Source organism: Candida oxycetoniae (genome assembly GCF_023343755.2).
Source record: "Candida oxycetoniae strain CBS 10844 chromosome Unknown scaffold56, whole genome shotgun sequence".
NCBI lineage: Eukaryota > Fungi > Ascomycota > Pichiomycetes > Serinales > Debaryomycetaceae > Lodderomyces > Lodderomyces oxycetoniae.
The window spans coordinates 24,786-40,076 of record NW_026055433.1 but is presented as its reverse complement, the minus strand read 5'-3'; the positions used below and the strand labels follow the sequence as shown (position 1 = coordinate 40,076).

Sequence of the window (15,291 nt, the reverse complement as noted above, 5' to 3'; positions counted from 1 at the left end):
TATTTTTATTCTGTTTTTTAAGGCATTTCACTGATACTTTTTTCTTTTTTATTAAAAAAAAATTTAAAAAAATTGGAAAATTTCAAAACCACAATTTTTTGAAAAGTATTGGTCTTTTCTTTTCTTCATTCAAAACGTAGTGCTGCTATTACTGTGGTCTGCTACTACTGTGAGCTGTTACTCCTGTTGTCAACTTGTTCATTTTCTTATTGTTCAGTCTGCATCAGTTGTTAAGTATAAGGCGTTCACCGTATAAAAAGCATTCGTTGCAGTTTGCAATTTATTTGAGACAATAGAAGAAAAGGCGGCTCTTCTCCCTTGCTCATCTTGTATCAAGCTTCACTTCCCATCTATTTAGTTGCATCTAGCATATTTCATATAAAAAGTGAATAGGTTTTCTACCCTTCCCACCCCCTTCCCCACCTCAGTTTAAATAACTTACATATCATCATTGAAAATGAGTGAGTTCATTCATAAGGTGCAATCAATAACATCTCAGAGTGGGCCTCAGTCAACAATACCGCATTTGTATCCCGATTTTGAGGAACACGAACATGAACATGAACACGAACAACAACACCCACCAAGGCGGTCGCACGAGTTTCACTCTGGAGAGCTGAAAGATGTAGAAAGTGCCCACAATATCAACTCAAACTATTATGTTCCAGCTTACGATGAAAAGGAAGTTACTGTTAAAGAATGGTTCCAATATGTGTTTGCAAACCCATTACAATTTATCAAGCATTACTTGATTTCTCTTTTCCCTATTGCTTCGTGGATTTTACATTACAATTATAAATGGCTTTATGGTGACTTGGTGGCAGGTATCACTGTTGGTGTCGTCTTGGTTCCTCAATCAATGTCGTATGCCCAATTGGCTGGTTTGGAACCGCAATATGGATTATACTCTTCGTTTGTTGGTGTTTTCATTTACTCGTTTTTCGCTACAAGTAAAGATGTTTCTATTGGTCCTGTTGCTGTTATGTCCTTGCAAGTTGGTAAAGTTGTTGCCCATGTTCAAAGCAAATACGGTGATCAGTACGCTCCCGCTGAAATTGCTACATTCTTGGCCTTGATTTGTGGTGGTATCGCTACTGGTATTGGTATTTTGAGATTGGGTTTTATTTTGGAATTTATTTCAATCCCTGCTGTTATGGGCTTTATGACGGGTTCTGCCTTTAACATTATTTCTGGTCAAGTCCCTGCATTGATGGGATACAACAGTAAGGTTAATACCAGAGATGCAACTTATCATGTCATTATAAATACTTTAAAGAATTTGCCACATACAAAAGTTGATGCTGCTTTTGGGTTAGTTTCCTTATTTATTTTGTACCTTTGGAAATTTGGTACTGAATGGGCTCAAAAAAGGTGGCCAAGATACAAGATGTATTTTTTTTATTTCCAACAATTGAGAAATGCTGTTGTTATCATTGTTGCCACGGCCATCTCATGGGGAATTGTTCACCCCAAAAAAATTGCATTTGAAGGTCCCAAGAATAAGTTTAAGCCACCATTTAGTACTATTGGAGACGTTCCAAGCGGATTAAGACATGTTGGTGTTATGACTATTCCCGATGGCATTCTTGGTGCTATGGCCTCTGAAATTCCAGTTTCTACTGTTATCTTATTATTGGAACACATTGCTATTTCCAAATCTTTTGGTAGAGTCAACGACTATAAGGTTGTTCCAGATCAGGAAGTCATTGCTATTGGTGTTAATAATTTGATTGGAACTTTTTTCAATGCATACCCAGCAACTGGTTCATTTTCAAGATCGGCTTTGAAGGCCAAGTGTGGTGTTCGTACCCCATTGGCTGGTATCTTTACCGGTTGCGTTGTCTTATTGGCATTATACGCATTAACTTCAAGCTTCTATTATATCCCAAAAGCAGTTTTATCAGCAGTTATTATTCACGCAGTTTCTGATCTTATGGCTAATTATAAAGTCACGTGGTCTTTTTGGAAAATCAGCCCCATTGATTGTGGTATATTTTTGATTGGAGTTATATTGACTGTTTTTGTTACCATTGAAGCTGGTATTTACTTTGCTATTGCCGCCTCACTCGTTGTCTTGTTGTGGAGAATTGCTCTTCCAAATGGGCTTTTCTTGGGGAAAGTGCAAGTTGCTGAAATTATCAACCCAATTATTGAACAAAGCAGTAGTTCAATAGACGGTGACGATTTTACTGGGTTGGATTCCAGTGACTCTTCAGATATAGAAATCCACCAGATATTATCAAGGGGTTCTAATTATAGAGCAACCGAAGAGACCAAGACAAAAGACAACAAGAATGATAATGTACAGGATAAAACGACTACATTTGCATTGAAAAGAGCTAATCCGCAAATCAGGTTCCATACTCGATGGGTACCGTTAAACAAGAAGAATATAAATAAAGGATTGAATGTGACTCCACCTCCTCCGGGAGTTTTGGTTTTCAAACCGCTTGAATCATTTACATATCCAAATGCCTCGCGGCAAATTGATCGAGTGTCCGATGAAGCCAAAAGATTGACCAAAAGAGCAAAACCATATAGCGCAACTGATACTGGATCTAGGCCATGGAATGATCCAGGTCCTCTAAAGTGGAACTTGCCATTTTTGAGAAAGTACAATGTTGCTGAAAAACACGAGGAGGACACTCGTCCTATTCTACGTATTATACATTTTGATTTCTCGACGGTTTCACAAATTGACGTTACCTCAATTCAGGCCTTGGTTGATTTGAGAAAAGCTTTGAATGCATATGCTGATCGCGAAGTTGAATTCCATTTTTCGGGAATTTTGAGCCCGTGGATTAGAAGAGGATTACTAAATGCCGGGTTTGGTACATATGAAGATGGGTTAACATCAAGTAACAACTATGTAGACATAGCTACTGGTTACGATGATCTAGAAGGTGGTATTGATGAGCAGTACCTTGCCGCTGTTGGTACTAATACCCCATTTTTCCATTTGGATATTCCAAACTATCAATAATAATAGAGTATATATATATATATATATATATATTAGAGTATGGCAATAAATTCGAGCACCGATTATATATTAGACTCTATCAGATTAATGTTTAAATACGAGTATGGCATTGAATCAGAGCACCGATTATATATTAGAGTATGGGATAATTACTGTTGAAACAAGCAATTAAGTGATGCTCCACCATCTCACTCTGCTCGATCTGCTCCATCTGCTCGATAGTGTCGGTATAGCTGTTAAGTGCTACTCGATAGTGTCTACTGAGTACTACTCGATAGATATAGTCTATCTACTATCGACTAGACTCGTTTCACTCGTCTAGTCTCTCTCCACTAGCTCGCTTCACTCGTCTAGTCTCTCTCCACTAGCTCGCTTCGCTCGCTAGGGTTGGTATCAATCTTTTTCATTTTTATTTTTTTCACTATACGCGTTTTATATTTTGAAAAGTTTCGAGTTTGTATATGGCTTTACTGGTTTGAAAGACTTTTAATTGACAGTAGCACTTACTCAGGGCCTTACGTTTTTTGGGCAATTGTTGTAATTCTTTTGAGAATGACTAGTGTTCAGATGTCTCAGTTTAAAGACAACCAAAGTTGTGTCTATTCGTCAACGCAGAATAGTGAAATGACGCAGAAGATAAGTAAGATTGATGTTGATGTTAATGAAGTTAAACAACAGTCGGTGAATAGTCCTGGTGGAGATGATCCGTCAGTGAAGAGTTCTGGGGGAGATGATATGTCAGTGAAGAGTTCTGGGGGAGATGATATGTCAGTGAAAAGTACTGATGTAGATGATCCGTCAGTAAAAAGTACTGATGTAGATGACAAGTCAAAAAAGAAGCAAGAAGAAATTCGTCAAAAAGAAGCTGAAAAGATTGCCAAAAAAAGAAAGCTAGAAGAAGAAAAGGAAACAAAGAAGAGGAAACAAGAAGAGGAGAGGGAGGAGAAAGAAGCTAAAAAGCGGAAACTAGAGGAAGAGAGGGAATTGAAACGAAAAAGATTAGAAGAAGAGAAGCGACAAAGGGAAAAGAAGAAACAAGAGGAAAAACTACAAAGAGAAAAGAAGAAGGAGCTTGAGAGACTAGAGAGAGAGAAGAAGAAACAAATTGAGCAAGAAGAAAGGGAAAGAAAGAAGCAAATTGAACAAGAAGAAAGGGAAAGAAAGAAGCAAGCTGAACAATTAGAGAGAGAAAGAAAGAAGCAAGCTGAACAAATGGAAAAAGAGAGGAAACGAGAAGAAAGAGAAAAAGAGAGGCTTGAAAGGAAACAGAAAATTGAAGATGATAAAAGGGCAAAGGAACGTGAAAAGGAGCGATTGGAGGAAGAGAAACGAAAAGCAGAGGAAGCAAAAGAGCGCTGTCAGTTGAAAATTTCAAATTTCTTCCATGTAGGTCTGCTGAAAAAGGCAATGGATACCACTGCAACTCAAATGAAAACTGAAACTATTGCCAAGACTGATTATGAATCTGTATTTCTACCGTTTTTTGTTCAGAAAAATGTTATATTGAAAGATACAGTTTTGGCGACACCGCAATCGATTCAAACACTTGATCAGATACTACTGAGTTCTTCTTCTATTGACCAAGTTGATTTTGGTTCCTTTTTGAAAGACAAGTACACTTTGCTGCTGTCAGTTGAAGAAGCCCCCATAGTTGTTACTCCCGAGTCAATATTAACGGCACTCAATATGCTGACAACCACAGAAGTGCAGATTTACAAAATGATAGACGAGCTTCCTAGTATTAAGTACATTAGATTTTACGAAAACTCAAAGCCTCCCTATGTGGGAACATGGAACTCTACCAAGCACCAGAGTCAACTTAAGAATATACTAAGAAATCCCTTGGACGTGTCCACTACAGCATTCAACTATGATTATGACTCAGATTTAGAGTGGAATGAAGAAGACAAGGAAGGAGACGATATCGACGATGAAGACGAGGACGATGATGAAGCTTTATTACCGGACGAAGATGATGAGGAATTCATTGAAAATGACGCACAGGTGAGTAGTAGAAACTTGAAGCAGTTGATTGTTATCAACAAATGGAATGATGAAAACAGCAAGGAGTTTTTTAATGGGTATTCTACAGTCAATTTGGTCAGCGCGGAGAAATTGAAATGTATCTAGCAAAGAATCTATAAAACAAAATGAACAAAAATCTTGTGATGAGTAAGGATGCAATAATGGCTAAAATCCTAAATCGAACCCAGGTGGATATGCTATCTTCTTTTCACCACTACTGTGTTAGACTGAACGGCGATAGAGTTGCAAGGGGTGGGGTTGTGTTATATATATTTCTTATAATCAGCGTCTAGCTTTTTTTCAACCAACTCGTTATTCAAGTATCTAATCAACCTCGTGCTAAGTCCAAGATTAGCCAAGAATGTACCAATACCATAAATTAAGTTATTCAACAAACTTCCATATGGTTGGTATAAAAGAACTTTCATACTCCATATAAAGTGATAGCTCAATTCAAGTACAAGAACTATTGTAAGAAACGTTATTATAGACGCATTGAAAACCCGCGATTTTGAAAAATTATCTTGTTTTGATGGGATTTTTTTACTAGTTGAATGCGACATCACCTGAGGTAATATAACTATCTTTTTAAATTAACCTAACTCCTAGCTTCAAAGGGGGGGGGTGAAAAATGACCTAGAAATGATGAACCCTGAATTCCCTTGTCGTTCTATTTTTTTTTTTTAGCACTTGGTGAAAAACTTGATTCGGTAGAAGCAGAAAAAAAAAATAAAGGAAAAGAAAGAAAGAAAGAAAGGAAAGAAAGGAAAGAAGGAGATATACATTGTGAAGCTCTTAGGTGCTGGAAGTAGATATACATTGTGAAGCTCTTAGGTGCTGGAAAAAAGGAGATATACATTGTGAAGCTCTTAGGTGCTGGAAGTAGATATACATTGTGAAGCTTTTAGGTGCTGAGTATGTATACGGAATTGCATAGCTCGGTGCTATGTTCAGAAGAGATAGAGCCAATGGAGCCTTCCTTTTACGATAATGGCGTGCCGGTATTTAAGCCAAGTATATCACAATTTCAGGACTTTTACTTATTTAACAAGGCCATAGATAAGTATGGTTTGCAAGCAGGGATAGTAAGAATAATCCCCCCCAAAGAGTGGTCTGAGAAATTGAGCAATTGTTGTTACACAAAGGAAAATTTGGCCAAGGTATCTATCAGGAACCCTATAGTACAACGAATCAACCATGATGGGCATGGTGTTTTCCAGCTGCAGAATGTTGAGCGACCTAGAAAGTATAGTCTAGAGCAGTGGAAAGAATTGTCCAAGAGTTATCAACCGCCAAAGAAGAGGAAAAGAAGACAATCTAACGAAAAGGGGGCGGAAGAAAAATCTTGTGTTCCAGAATACAATATTGATACTTCAATATATACTGATGAAAAGTGCAAAGATTTAGAGCGCGCTTATTGGAAGTCGCTAACTTATGCCGAACCCATTTATGGAGCTGATACTTTGGGATCGCTTTTCACTGAGGATATAAAAAGCTGGAATGTAGCAAAACTACCGAATATCTTGGATTTGATGGAAGAGGAGATCCCCGGTGTCAACAATGCTTATTTGTATGCCGGAACTTGGAAAGCAACATTTGCATGGCATTTGGAAGATCAAGACCTATACCTGATCAATTATCTACATTTTGGTGCTCCGAAACAATGGTACCTGATTCCACAATCGGAGAATAAAAAATTTTTTAGTTTAATGAAGGATTTGTTTGCTGACGAGTACAAGAATTGCTCACAGTTTCTAAGACACAAGACATTCATAGCTCTGCCGCAATTTTTGGCAAAAAAGGGAATTACAGTGAACCACACAATCCATAGAGAGGGTGAGTTTATAATAACTTACCCTTACGGATACCATGCCGGCTTCAATTATGACTATAATCTAGCAGAATCAGTCAATTTTGCTCTCGATACATGGTTTGAGTTTGCAAAATCAACGGAAAAATGCAAATGTATTTCCGATGCTGTCGATATCAACGTAGGCCAATTATGGAAGAAGTTCAAGTCAACTCAATCGCAAGCCATAAAGCTGTAACTAGAAAGCTGTGTAAGAGGAGAGAATCACTTGTCACTAAATAGTATCGAAAGCCTACGCTCTTGCTTCTTTTGCAATTTTATTTCAAGAGCAAGCGTTAAAGAGATGTTTTAATTTTTCATTTTTTTCTTTTCTTTCTTTAAATTCAAGCTTTTACTTTTATTCTTTCTTTTCATCATCATTATTGACGAACTTATGCCACCACGAAGGAAGAGATGTAGAGTTATTGAGTCATCATTTGAAAGTGTGGATACGTCATCCGATAGTGATCATGAGGGTCGGTTCCTGGTTCACCCCAGTCCTCAAAAATTTAGTGAATCTAATCACCAATGGTTGGATAAGTATGCACCGAAAAACGCGTTTGAAATATGCATAAATCCCACCAAATTGAAGCAGGTCAAAGACTCGCTACAGAAGATGATGAGAAAACAGCTGAGTACCAAATTACTTGTTCTTGCTGGGCCATGTGGGTCGAGTAAGTCCACAACTGTTAAGGTTTTGGCTCGTGAGATGATTAGTGATGGTGACATTTTCAATGACGAAGATCAAGTTATAGAGTATCAAGAGTCTGAGCGAATTTCTATTTTTTTACAAAGTTGCAAGTACAAAACGAACAGCGTTATTCTTATTGAAGAGCTTCCAAACGTATATCACCAAGAGACCTTGATGGAGTTTAGGGAAGCGCTACGACACTGGATCTACAGCGAGAACACATTTGCGCCATTAGTCTTGTGTTTGAGCGAGTTTGAATATGAAGGAAACGATAAAGACAATGAAAGAGCAAGATACAGTCTCGAAAACAATATGACCGTGGAAACTTTGCTCAGCCAGGAAATTTTCAAGAGTTCGAAAGTCGAAGTTATAAAGTTTAATTCTTTAGCACCTCGTTTTTTAAACAAAACAATAAGGCCGATTTTGAAGAGAGAAGGTATGGTTGGTTTGTTGAATGATAGATCTTTTGAAACTTATCTCGCAGATTTATATAAAGTAGGCGATATCAGATCAATTATATCCAATTTGGAAATGTGGGCTAGGTTTCACAAAGAAACATCTAAGGTGTATGCGCGGGAAAACTCGTTGAGCATCTTTCATGCACTAGGGAAGATAATCTTTTCGAGTAAAGAGTTTGAAGGCGAGAGTGGCAATATGGTTAATTCAAATTCCATTGCTAAAGTAATTGAACTGTATCCTGAGAAAAACACAGCATTATTAAACTTGGGCTTATTGGAAAATTACCACATCTTTCGAAATTCACAATTCCTGTTAAGCGTTGCTAGTTCAATCTGCAATGATTTGAGTATTAGTGATATTTGTCCAATAGGGGAAATTGGAGCGCGTTCAACTAGAGTGAATTTGAGTAAAGCAGAAAAAGCAAGTAAAGATGGTGCAACTAGTAAATTGAAAATGAAGTTTCCCCGACATTTTAAAATGTTGAGAATGAGAAGCAACATATATAACCAAGTTGATCAATATAGAAAATACTTGTCACCCGAATCGTCGTTTCAGACACTAAATCTAATCGATGGTTATTATTTGCCGTTGATTTTGAACAAAAGAGGAAAAACACATCGTCTTCGATATAATCGACTAGGCGGCAAGTTTCAGGAGCTATATGCGGATGAAAATTTTGTTGCTGAAGAGCGCACTACACTTTATGCTTATGACCAATTCCAAAATGATATAGACACAGCAATTGAGGAACAAGCTCGTGGAAGAAATAATGTTGATTTTGACAATGATCTTGACGATGAGAATATACTGAGTGACCCCATTGAGGATAGCTCTCAAACCAATGCGGATTTTTCACAATCATCATCATCATCATCAGACGCGGGTTTCTCTGATGATGATGAGATCGATCTTCTAATATCTCAGGGTAAACTATAGTATTAAAAATTTCCTTGTTTCTTGTTTCTTGTTTCTCTTTCTGTATTATTAACCTATAAATATTATACACCTTGGATAAACAATCAAGCAGCAGCAGTAGCATTTACGGCATTTTCAAAAAAATGCTCGTCTTCCTCTATATTTTCCTTTATAATATCCAACCCGCCTTGAAATTCCCCATTGATGTATAATTGCGGGAATGTTGGCCAATCGCTGAATTTCTTCAATCCTTGTCTTACAGAGTCATCTTTCAAGATATCAAAAAAGCCAAACCTTACTTGGTGTTCTCTCAATATGGCTACCAATTGTCGCGAGAACCCGCATTGAGGGCTTGATGGAGAACCTTTCATAAATAGCATAATTGGGGCTGCAGTTGTGAGCTTATGCAATCTTTCATTTAATGCTTCTTCTGACTCTTGTACTGGTTCAGATGCCAGGGGAGATTTTTCAGCTGTTGTTGTTGTTGTTGTGGAAACTGTGGCTGGAATAGCATTTTTTGACGATTCTCCAGCAAACTGGTTCAAAGCAGCAATAAACTCTTTTGGGTCTGCTCCTGATAATTCCTTCAAAATTGTCTGATTGCGAATCAAGATGAAATATGGAACGGCACTAACATCGAATAATTCACTAATCTCAGACAACTCGTCGGCATTGATTGAAAGAAATGTTATAGACGGATCATTTGCCTTTGAGTCCGCCAAAGTTCTAAACACTTGGTTCATGGTCTTACAAGGGCCAGCCCAAGGTGTATGGAAATATAATGCTAATAATTTGGAATCATTTGCTTGCGTTAACTCAGTAAATTGGTGTTCGCTCTCAATCTCTAAAACACCCATCTTTCGATATCTGCTCCTACCGTAATATATAAAGAGAAACCCTATCGGTAAAATAACAAAAAAACCTATCCGTTAAGCAAAAAACCTATCCGTTGAGCAAAAAAACCTATCCGTAAAACAGCAAAAAAATAACTATATCGGCTTTCCTACCTTGTCTCTTATCCTACCTTTCAAATATAGAAGATGAACAAGTTCAATATCAAAGATCCCTCCATCCTCCTTCCTCCTGTTGGTTGAATTTATCAATTTTTGACATTTTTTCTCTTTGGTGCTACCATATGTGGCATCTCGCCTCGAGTACACGACTCTTACCCGGAAAAAAAAAAAACGGCTGAACGAGATGTGAAGATGCCTTTATATAGTATAAAAGAAGGGAGTAAAACGGTAGAGTTGGCGGAAAGGAGGTAGATCTTTAGGACGTTATGGGGGTTCCGGCACTTTTTCGATGGTTATCTCGGAAGTATCCTAAGATCATATCACCTGTGGTAGAAGCTGATGACCAAGAGATTGGTATTGGTGGTGCTGGTGCTAGATATGAAGATGCTAATCCAAATGGCGAGGTTGATAATCTTTACTTGGATATGAACGGTATTGTTCACCCATGTTCTCATCCTGAGCATAAAAAGGCACCAGAGACGGAAGATGAGATGTTCTTGGATATCTTTGCTTATACGGATAGAGTTTTGATGATGGCGCGCCCAAGGAAGGTTTTGATGATTGCCGTTGATGGTGTTGCACCTAGAGCTAAGATGAATCAGCAGAGAGCAAGGAGATTCAGGTCGGCTCAGGATGCAAAGATTAAGGATATGGCTATTGAGAAGGAAATTATGGAAAAGGAAGCTCGTGGTGAAATAATAAATGACGCTATAAAGGGGAAAAAACTGTGGGATTCAAATGCAATTACACCAGGTACACCTTTTATGGACCGGTTAGCCGAAGCGTTGAGGTACTGGATTGCATATAAATTGGCAAACGACCCTGGTTGGGCCAATTTGCAAGTTATCATAAGTGACGCAACGGTCCCGGGAGAAGGAGAACATAAATTGATGAACTTTATACGATCTCAACGGTCAGATGCTCTGTATAATCCAAACACGAGGCACTGTATATATGGGTTGGATGCAGATTTGATCTTTTTGGGGTTGGCAACTCATGAACCGCACTTTAGGGTATTGAGAGAGGATGTCTTTGCAAATCAAGAGAAGCGCATGACCATTTCTGACCATATTGCTGCATCAAGCAGCACCAGCAGAAAAGATAAGGGTACCAAAGAAGAAGAAGAAGAAGCAAAAGAAGAAAGGGAAAATAAAAAGCCATTTTTGTGGTTGCATGTTAATGTGCTAAAAGAGTACTTGGCTGTGGAACTACAGAGCCCGCAAATTTCGTTTCCATTCGACTTGGAACGTGCTATCGACGATTGGGTTTTCATTTGTTTCTTTGCAGGAAATGATTTCTTGCCCCATTTACCGAGCTTAGACGTGAGAGATAATGCTATTGACACTTTGGTTAATAGTTGGAAAAGATGTCTTTCTAAATTACGCGACTATGTAACTTGTGATGGGATGCTAAACTTGGAAAGTGTTGAAATATTGTTGGCTGATTTGGCCGTCAAGGAGGATGAGATTTTCCAAAATAGATTTAGAATAGAACAAAGGAGAGAAGAAAGTCGCAAGAGGCGGAAATTGGCCGAAGAACAGGACAAAGCATTGAAAAACGTTTACTTGTCCCAAGTTTCCAAGGGAAAAGACAAGGCGCCTATGAAAGCAGATGTAAATTTGCCTTTAATGGATACCAGCGGAAACATTGTTGACAACTATGCACCTTTGTCTAACAAGGATATAGTCCATCATAGAGATACTCTTACTATGGCAGGAATGTCAAATACTAATGCTGCTGCTGCTTTGAAAAAATTAATCGACTCTAAAAAGAAAAAGGAACAGTTCCAAGAGGACGGTACTAATGGCGAGACTTCCGCGGGCACTTCTGCTATAAACACTGATCTGGAAGATATAACTGAGGAAAAAAGAAAAAGGAAATTACCAGATGAGGAGGAACCTGAACCTGTACCTGTACCTGTACCTGTACCTGAATCTAAATCTGAATCTGAACCTGAACTTGTGAATAACGATATTAGATTGCATGAGCCGGGGTATCAAAACAGATATTATGAGGTAAAGTTCCATTGCAAGAACGAGGGCGAGATTGAGGAAATGAGGAGGAAAGTGGTGAAGCACTATATCGAAGGGATATCATGGGTTGCTTTGTACTACTATCAAGGTTGTCCCTCTTGGACATGGTTCTATCCGTATCATTATGCGCCTTTTGCTTCTGACATGACAAACTTGAAAGAATTATTTCCAGATGGCATTAAATTTGAGCTTGGAAAACCTTTTAGGCCCTATGAACAATTGATGTCTGTGTTGCCAGCTGCATCATGCCACGCTTTACCCGAAGTGTTTCATGGCTTGATGAAAGATCCAGATAGTGAGGTTATTGATTTTTACCCAGAGGAGTTTGAAATTGATATGAATGGGAAAAAGATGAGCTGGCAAGGTATTCCGCTATTGCCGTTTATTGACGAAGAGAGATTATTAACCGCAGTTCAGGGAAAGTATGGAGAATTAACAGAATACGAGTCAAACAGAAATATCAACAAGGAAGCGGAACTTTTTATTTCAAATCACAATAAGAATTACAAAAGGTTTATTGAAGCCTTTTTCGAACAGCTGGAGACTAAGATTGTTTTCAACTGTGCGAAAAGTGGTTTAGGTGGTGTCGCAATTAAACTCGAAGGGTTTGAGCCAATGGGAGTATTGAATTATCCGCTCAAAGAGGGCAATATGCCTGATATTAGCAAAAAGGAGTACTTACAAGTAGAGTATCATTTTCCAGAAAAGAAAAAGGGAAAGTCGATGCTTCTAACGGGATACATATCGGCAAACAAAGTGTTGACTGTTGCAGATAAAAACGATATTATTTATAAATCAAGTTCCAACGATTACGGCAGAGGACTGGGAAATTATTATAATGGTAGTAACAACAACAATTTCGGCTTCCGATCTAATGACTATGTCAATAACGGACCTGCTGGTAGAGAGATTTTCAAGACATATAGTATGCGAAGAGGTGGATATAGATCCTATGTGCAGATGATAAGAGATGGAGTTGATAACAAGTCACAAACATTGCCACCTAATAGTCGAAACCAGTATCAGCAAATGCAACCGCAGTCGGGACAGGGGTATTACAGAAACACAGTGCATCACCCCAACCAGCAGGTATACCAGCAACCATTTCTACAAAACCATCGACAATATTATCAGAATCAGAATCAGAATCAATATCAGAATCAATATCAGAATCAATATCAGAATCAATATCAGAGCCAGTATCAGAATCAAAATCAAAATCAAAATCAAAATCAATATCAGAGCCAGTATCAGAATCAGAATCAAAATCAATATCAGAACCGTAATCAAAGATTCAACGCAAACAACAACAATCCTGCCAACACTGGATTTTTACCTCAAAAGCCGCAAGCTACAGGGAAAAACGGATATAGATACTAGTGGTTGTGTTTTTCTTTTTTCTTTTTCCTTCAATGTATTATATATAAGTTCCATCCATGCTCCTCTTTATTATCGCCCACCTGAATTTCTATTTCATGGTTGTTTGTTTCTGGTAATGCAATTATACTACCATCGACACAAAATCGCCTCTGCTGTAATTCTTTTGAATTTTTGGTCAACAAATTTACACAATCGCCTTTATTTATTTTCTTATAGATTACATTTGGATTTTCAATATGTTTTCCTCCGTCATATACCTCTGTCATGATATCCATGATATAATTGCCAGTGCCACTACTACTATTATCTTTTTTTCTTTCTTCTTCTTTTGTTCTAAACGCCACCAAATATAGACAATTTTCCAATATGTTTCCTCTTGGCGAGATTTCAAAAGTTGGTTCAAATTTTTGTGCGGGGGTTAACAACCAATATGCAAATGGACCTTTTATGATTTCTTCCCTTCCGCTGGCACTTTTTATAATTACATCGCCTTGGTACTCCTGAACTCTACTTAAATTATTCTGTGCTGCAATTTGAAATCTTTTCAATCCGTATTTGCGTAGGTTTGGTGTATCACTATCCGCAACTAAACTGGCGTGGAAAGCCCAGGAAAATACCACAATGAATCTCATGTTGGAATTGATGAGATTTTTTGCTTCGTTTTGGACTAGGTGGTAGGACCCTTGAGGGAGCTTTAAATTGTATAGATAAAGGGGCGATAGCTGAGTGCTTTTGAATAACTGAGCGACGGCTGATAATTGATTGGCCAAACCTAGTGACAAGGCAAAACTATTTCCTGTGCCTGCTGGAATTGGAAATATTGAGATAGAGACCGGTTTGAAATCGTCTTGAATTTTGCCCAACCCATTTATAAATTCAGTTATTGAGGTATCTCCGCTGATAAATATTACTGTAGTATTTACAGGCTCTAAACTTTTGGCAATCTCTTCTATTGACCTAGCGGTCTTGGTTTTAAATAACGTGAATTCAATTTCTAACAATTGAAACAAAGGTTCAATAAGGGATCTAGATATATCTTTATCATCCAGCCTACCAGTTCCTGACTTCAAAGAGTCAATTATCAACACCTTATTTGCGCGTAAACTAAACGGTATTTCCTCAACAATGTCCACTAATGACGACGATACCGATTCAGTATTGTTCACAATCGAGTCTTTTTCAAATGATGATAACAAATACCCAGTTTCGTTCTCGCTCAAATCTACTTGAATCTTTTTTGATTTGAAGTAGAGCAGAAATTGCTGAGTCATCTTTGTCATCTTTCAATTGCAATGGTGAGTTAGCTACTCAACATTGGGGAAATAAAAATTGCTGTTATCTAAGAACGTTTCATTTTCTATTTTTTGTATTTTTTTTTTTTTATTTTTTTTTTTATATTTTTTTTTTATTTTTTTTTTAACTCGCCACAATTGGTATAAGAGAAAAACTGTGGGGGAAAGCAATAACGAACACAGGAGACGAAGTTAAATACCAATTTAACCCCCAAGTTTGATTGAATTCTTCCTCATTGTAAACCACATAACTCCCTTTGTTTTTGTTGTTGTTTTTTTTTTTGATTCCGTCGAAAAATTTGCAGCAATTCGAACCCCCAATTTTGCAACAATAACAGTTTGCAACCAATTCCTGCATTTTCTTTTACCCAATACTTTAATGCATTCACATACTTGTTTGAACACTTGCACATTCCAAGTATGCCAGCAACACTATCGAGCAGAGCGAGATAGTGGAGCACACTGACTACTCACACACGCGTTTGACATGGCTTTACTTGGAGAAAATGGGAGTATATTTATGAGTTCTTCCTATCTATGTAATTTGGTAGCATAAGTTATTCCGAAATCTCATCTCGCAACTTTTTTTTTTTTTTTTTTTTTTTTTTTTCTTCTATATATGAGATGAGATGATTTGAAAGAGTTTGATCT

The 15,291-nt window shown here is 37.7% G+C and overlaps 7 protein-coding genes across 7 annotated transcripts; 5 read left to right on the top strand and 2 right to left on the bottom strand. All coding sequences in view use genetic code 12, as the record gives it.

The window, feature by feature from the left end:
* Positions 1-457: 457 nt before the first annotated feature.
* SUL2 (sulfate permease) lies at positions 458-2,983 on the top strand (the record flags this gene model as incomplete). The annotated part of the gene is made up of 1 exon (XM_049323813.1): positions 458-2,983. The coding sequence occupies one exon, from the start codon at positions 458-460 to the stop codon at positions 2,981-2,983; it is 2,526 nt and encodes an 841-aa protein (XP_049180370.1).
* Positions 2,984-3,550: 567 nt separating this feature from the next.
* KGF56_002569 (uncharacterized protein) lies at positions 3,551-5,113 on the top strand (the record flags this gene model as incomplete). The annotated part of the gene is made up of 1 exon (XM_049323812.1): positions 3,551-5,113. One exon carries the CDS (start codon positions 3,551-3,553, stop codon positions 5,111-5,113), a length of 1,563 nt encoding a protein of 520 aa, XP_049180369.1.
* Positions 5,114-5,925: 812 nt separating this feature from the next.
* On the top strand, positions 5,926-7,056 carry KGF56_002568 (lysine-specific demethylase; the record flags this gene model as incomplete). The annotated part of the gene is made up of 1 exon (XM_049323811.1): positions 5,926-7,056. One exon carries the CDS (start codon positions 5,926-5,928, stop codon positions 7,054-7,056), a length of 1,131 nt encoding a protein of 376 aa, XP_049180368.1.
* Positions 7,057-7,251: 195 nt separating this feature from the next.
* On the top strand, positions 7,252-8,943 carry KGF56_002567 (uncharacterized protein; the record flags this gene model as incomplete). Its single annotated transcript, XM_049323810.1, has 1 exon — positions 7,252-8,943. The coding sequence occupies one exon, from the start codon at positions 7,252-7,254 to the stop codon at positions 8,941-8,943; it is 1,692 nt and encodes a 563-aa protein (XP_049180367.1).
* Positions 8,944-9,026: 83 nt separating this feature from the next.
* On the bottom strand, positions 9,027-9,779 carry GRX3 (monothiol glutaredoxin; the record flags this gene model as incomplete). The annotated part of the gene is made up of 1 exon (XM_049323809.1): positions 9,027-9,779. The coding sequence occupies one exon, from the start codon at positions 9,777-9,779 to the stop codon at positions 9,027-9,029; it is 753 nt and encodes a 250-aa protein (XP_049180366.1).
* Positions 9,780-10,201: 422 nt separating this feature from the next.
* On the top strand, positions 10,202-13,254 carry RAT1 (ssRNA exonuclease; the record flags this gene model as incomplete). The annotated part of the gene is made up of 2 exons (XM_049323808.1): positions 10,202-12,922; positions 12,979-13,254. The coding sequence occupies 2 exons, from the start codon at positions 10,202-10,204 to the stop codon at positions 13,252-13,254; spliced, it is 2,997 nt and encodes a 998-aa protein (XP_049180365.1).
* A 123-nt stretch (positions 13,255-13,377) lies between these two features.
* Positions 13,378-14,628, bottom strand: KGF56_002564 (uncharacterized protein; the record flags this gene model as incomplete). The annotated part of the gene is made up of 1 exon (XM_049323807.1): positions 13,378-14,628. The coding sequence occupies one exon, from the start codon at positions 14,626-14,628 to the stop codon at positions 13,378-13,380; it is 1,251 nt and encodes a 416-aa protein (XP_049180364.1).
* Positions 14,629-15,291: the final 663 nt, after the last annotated feature.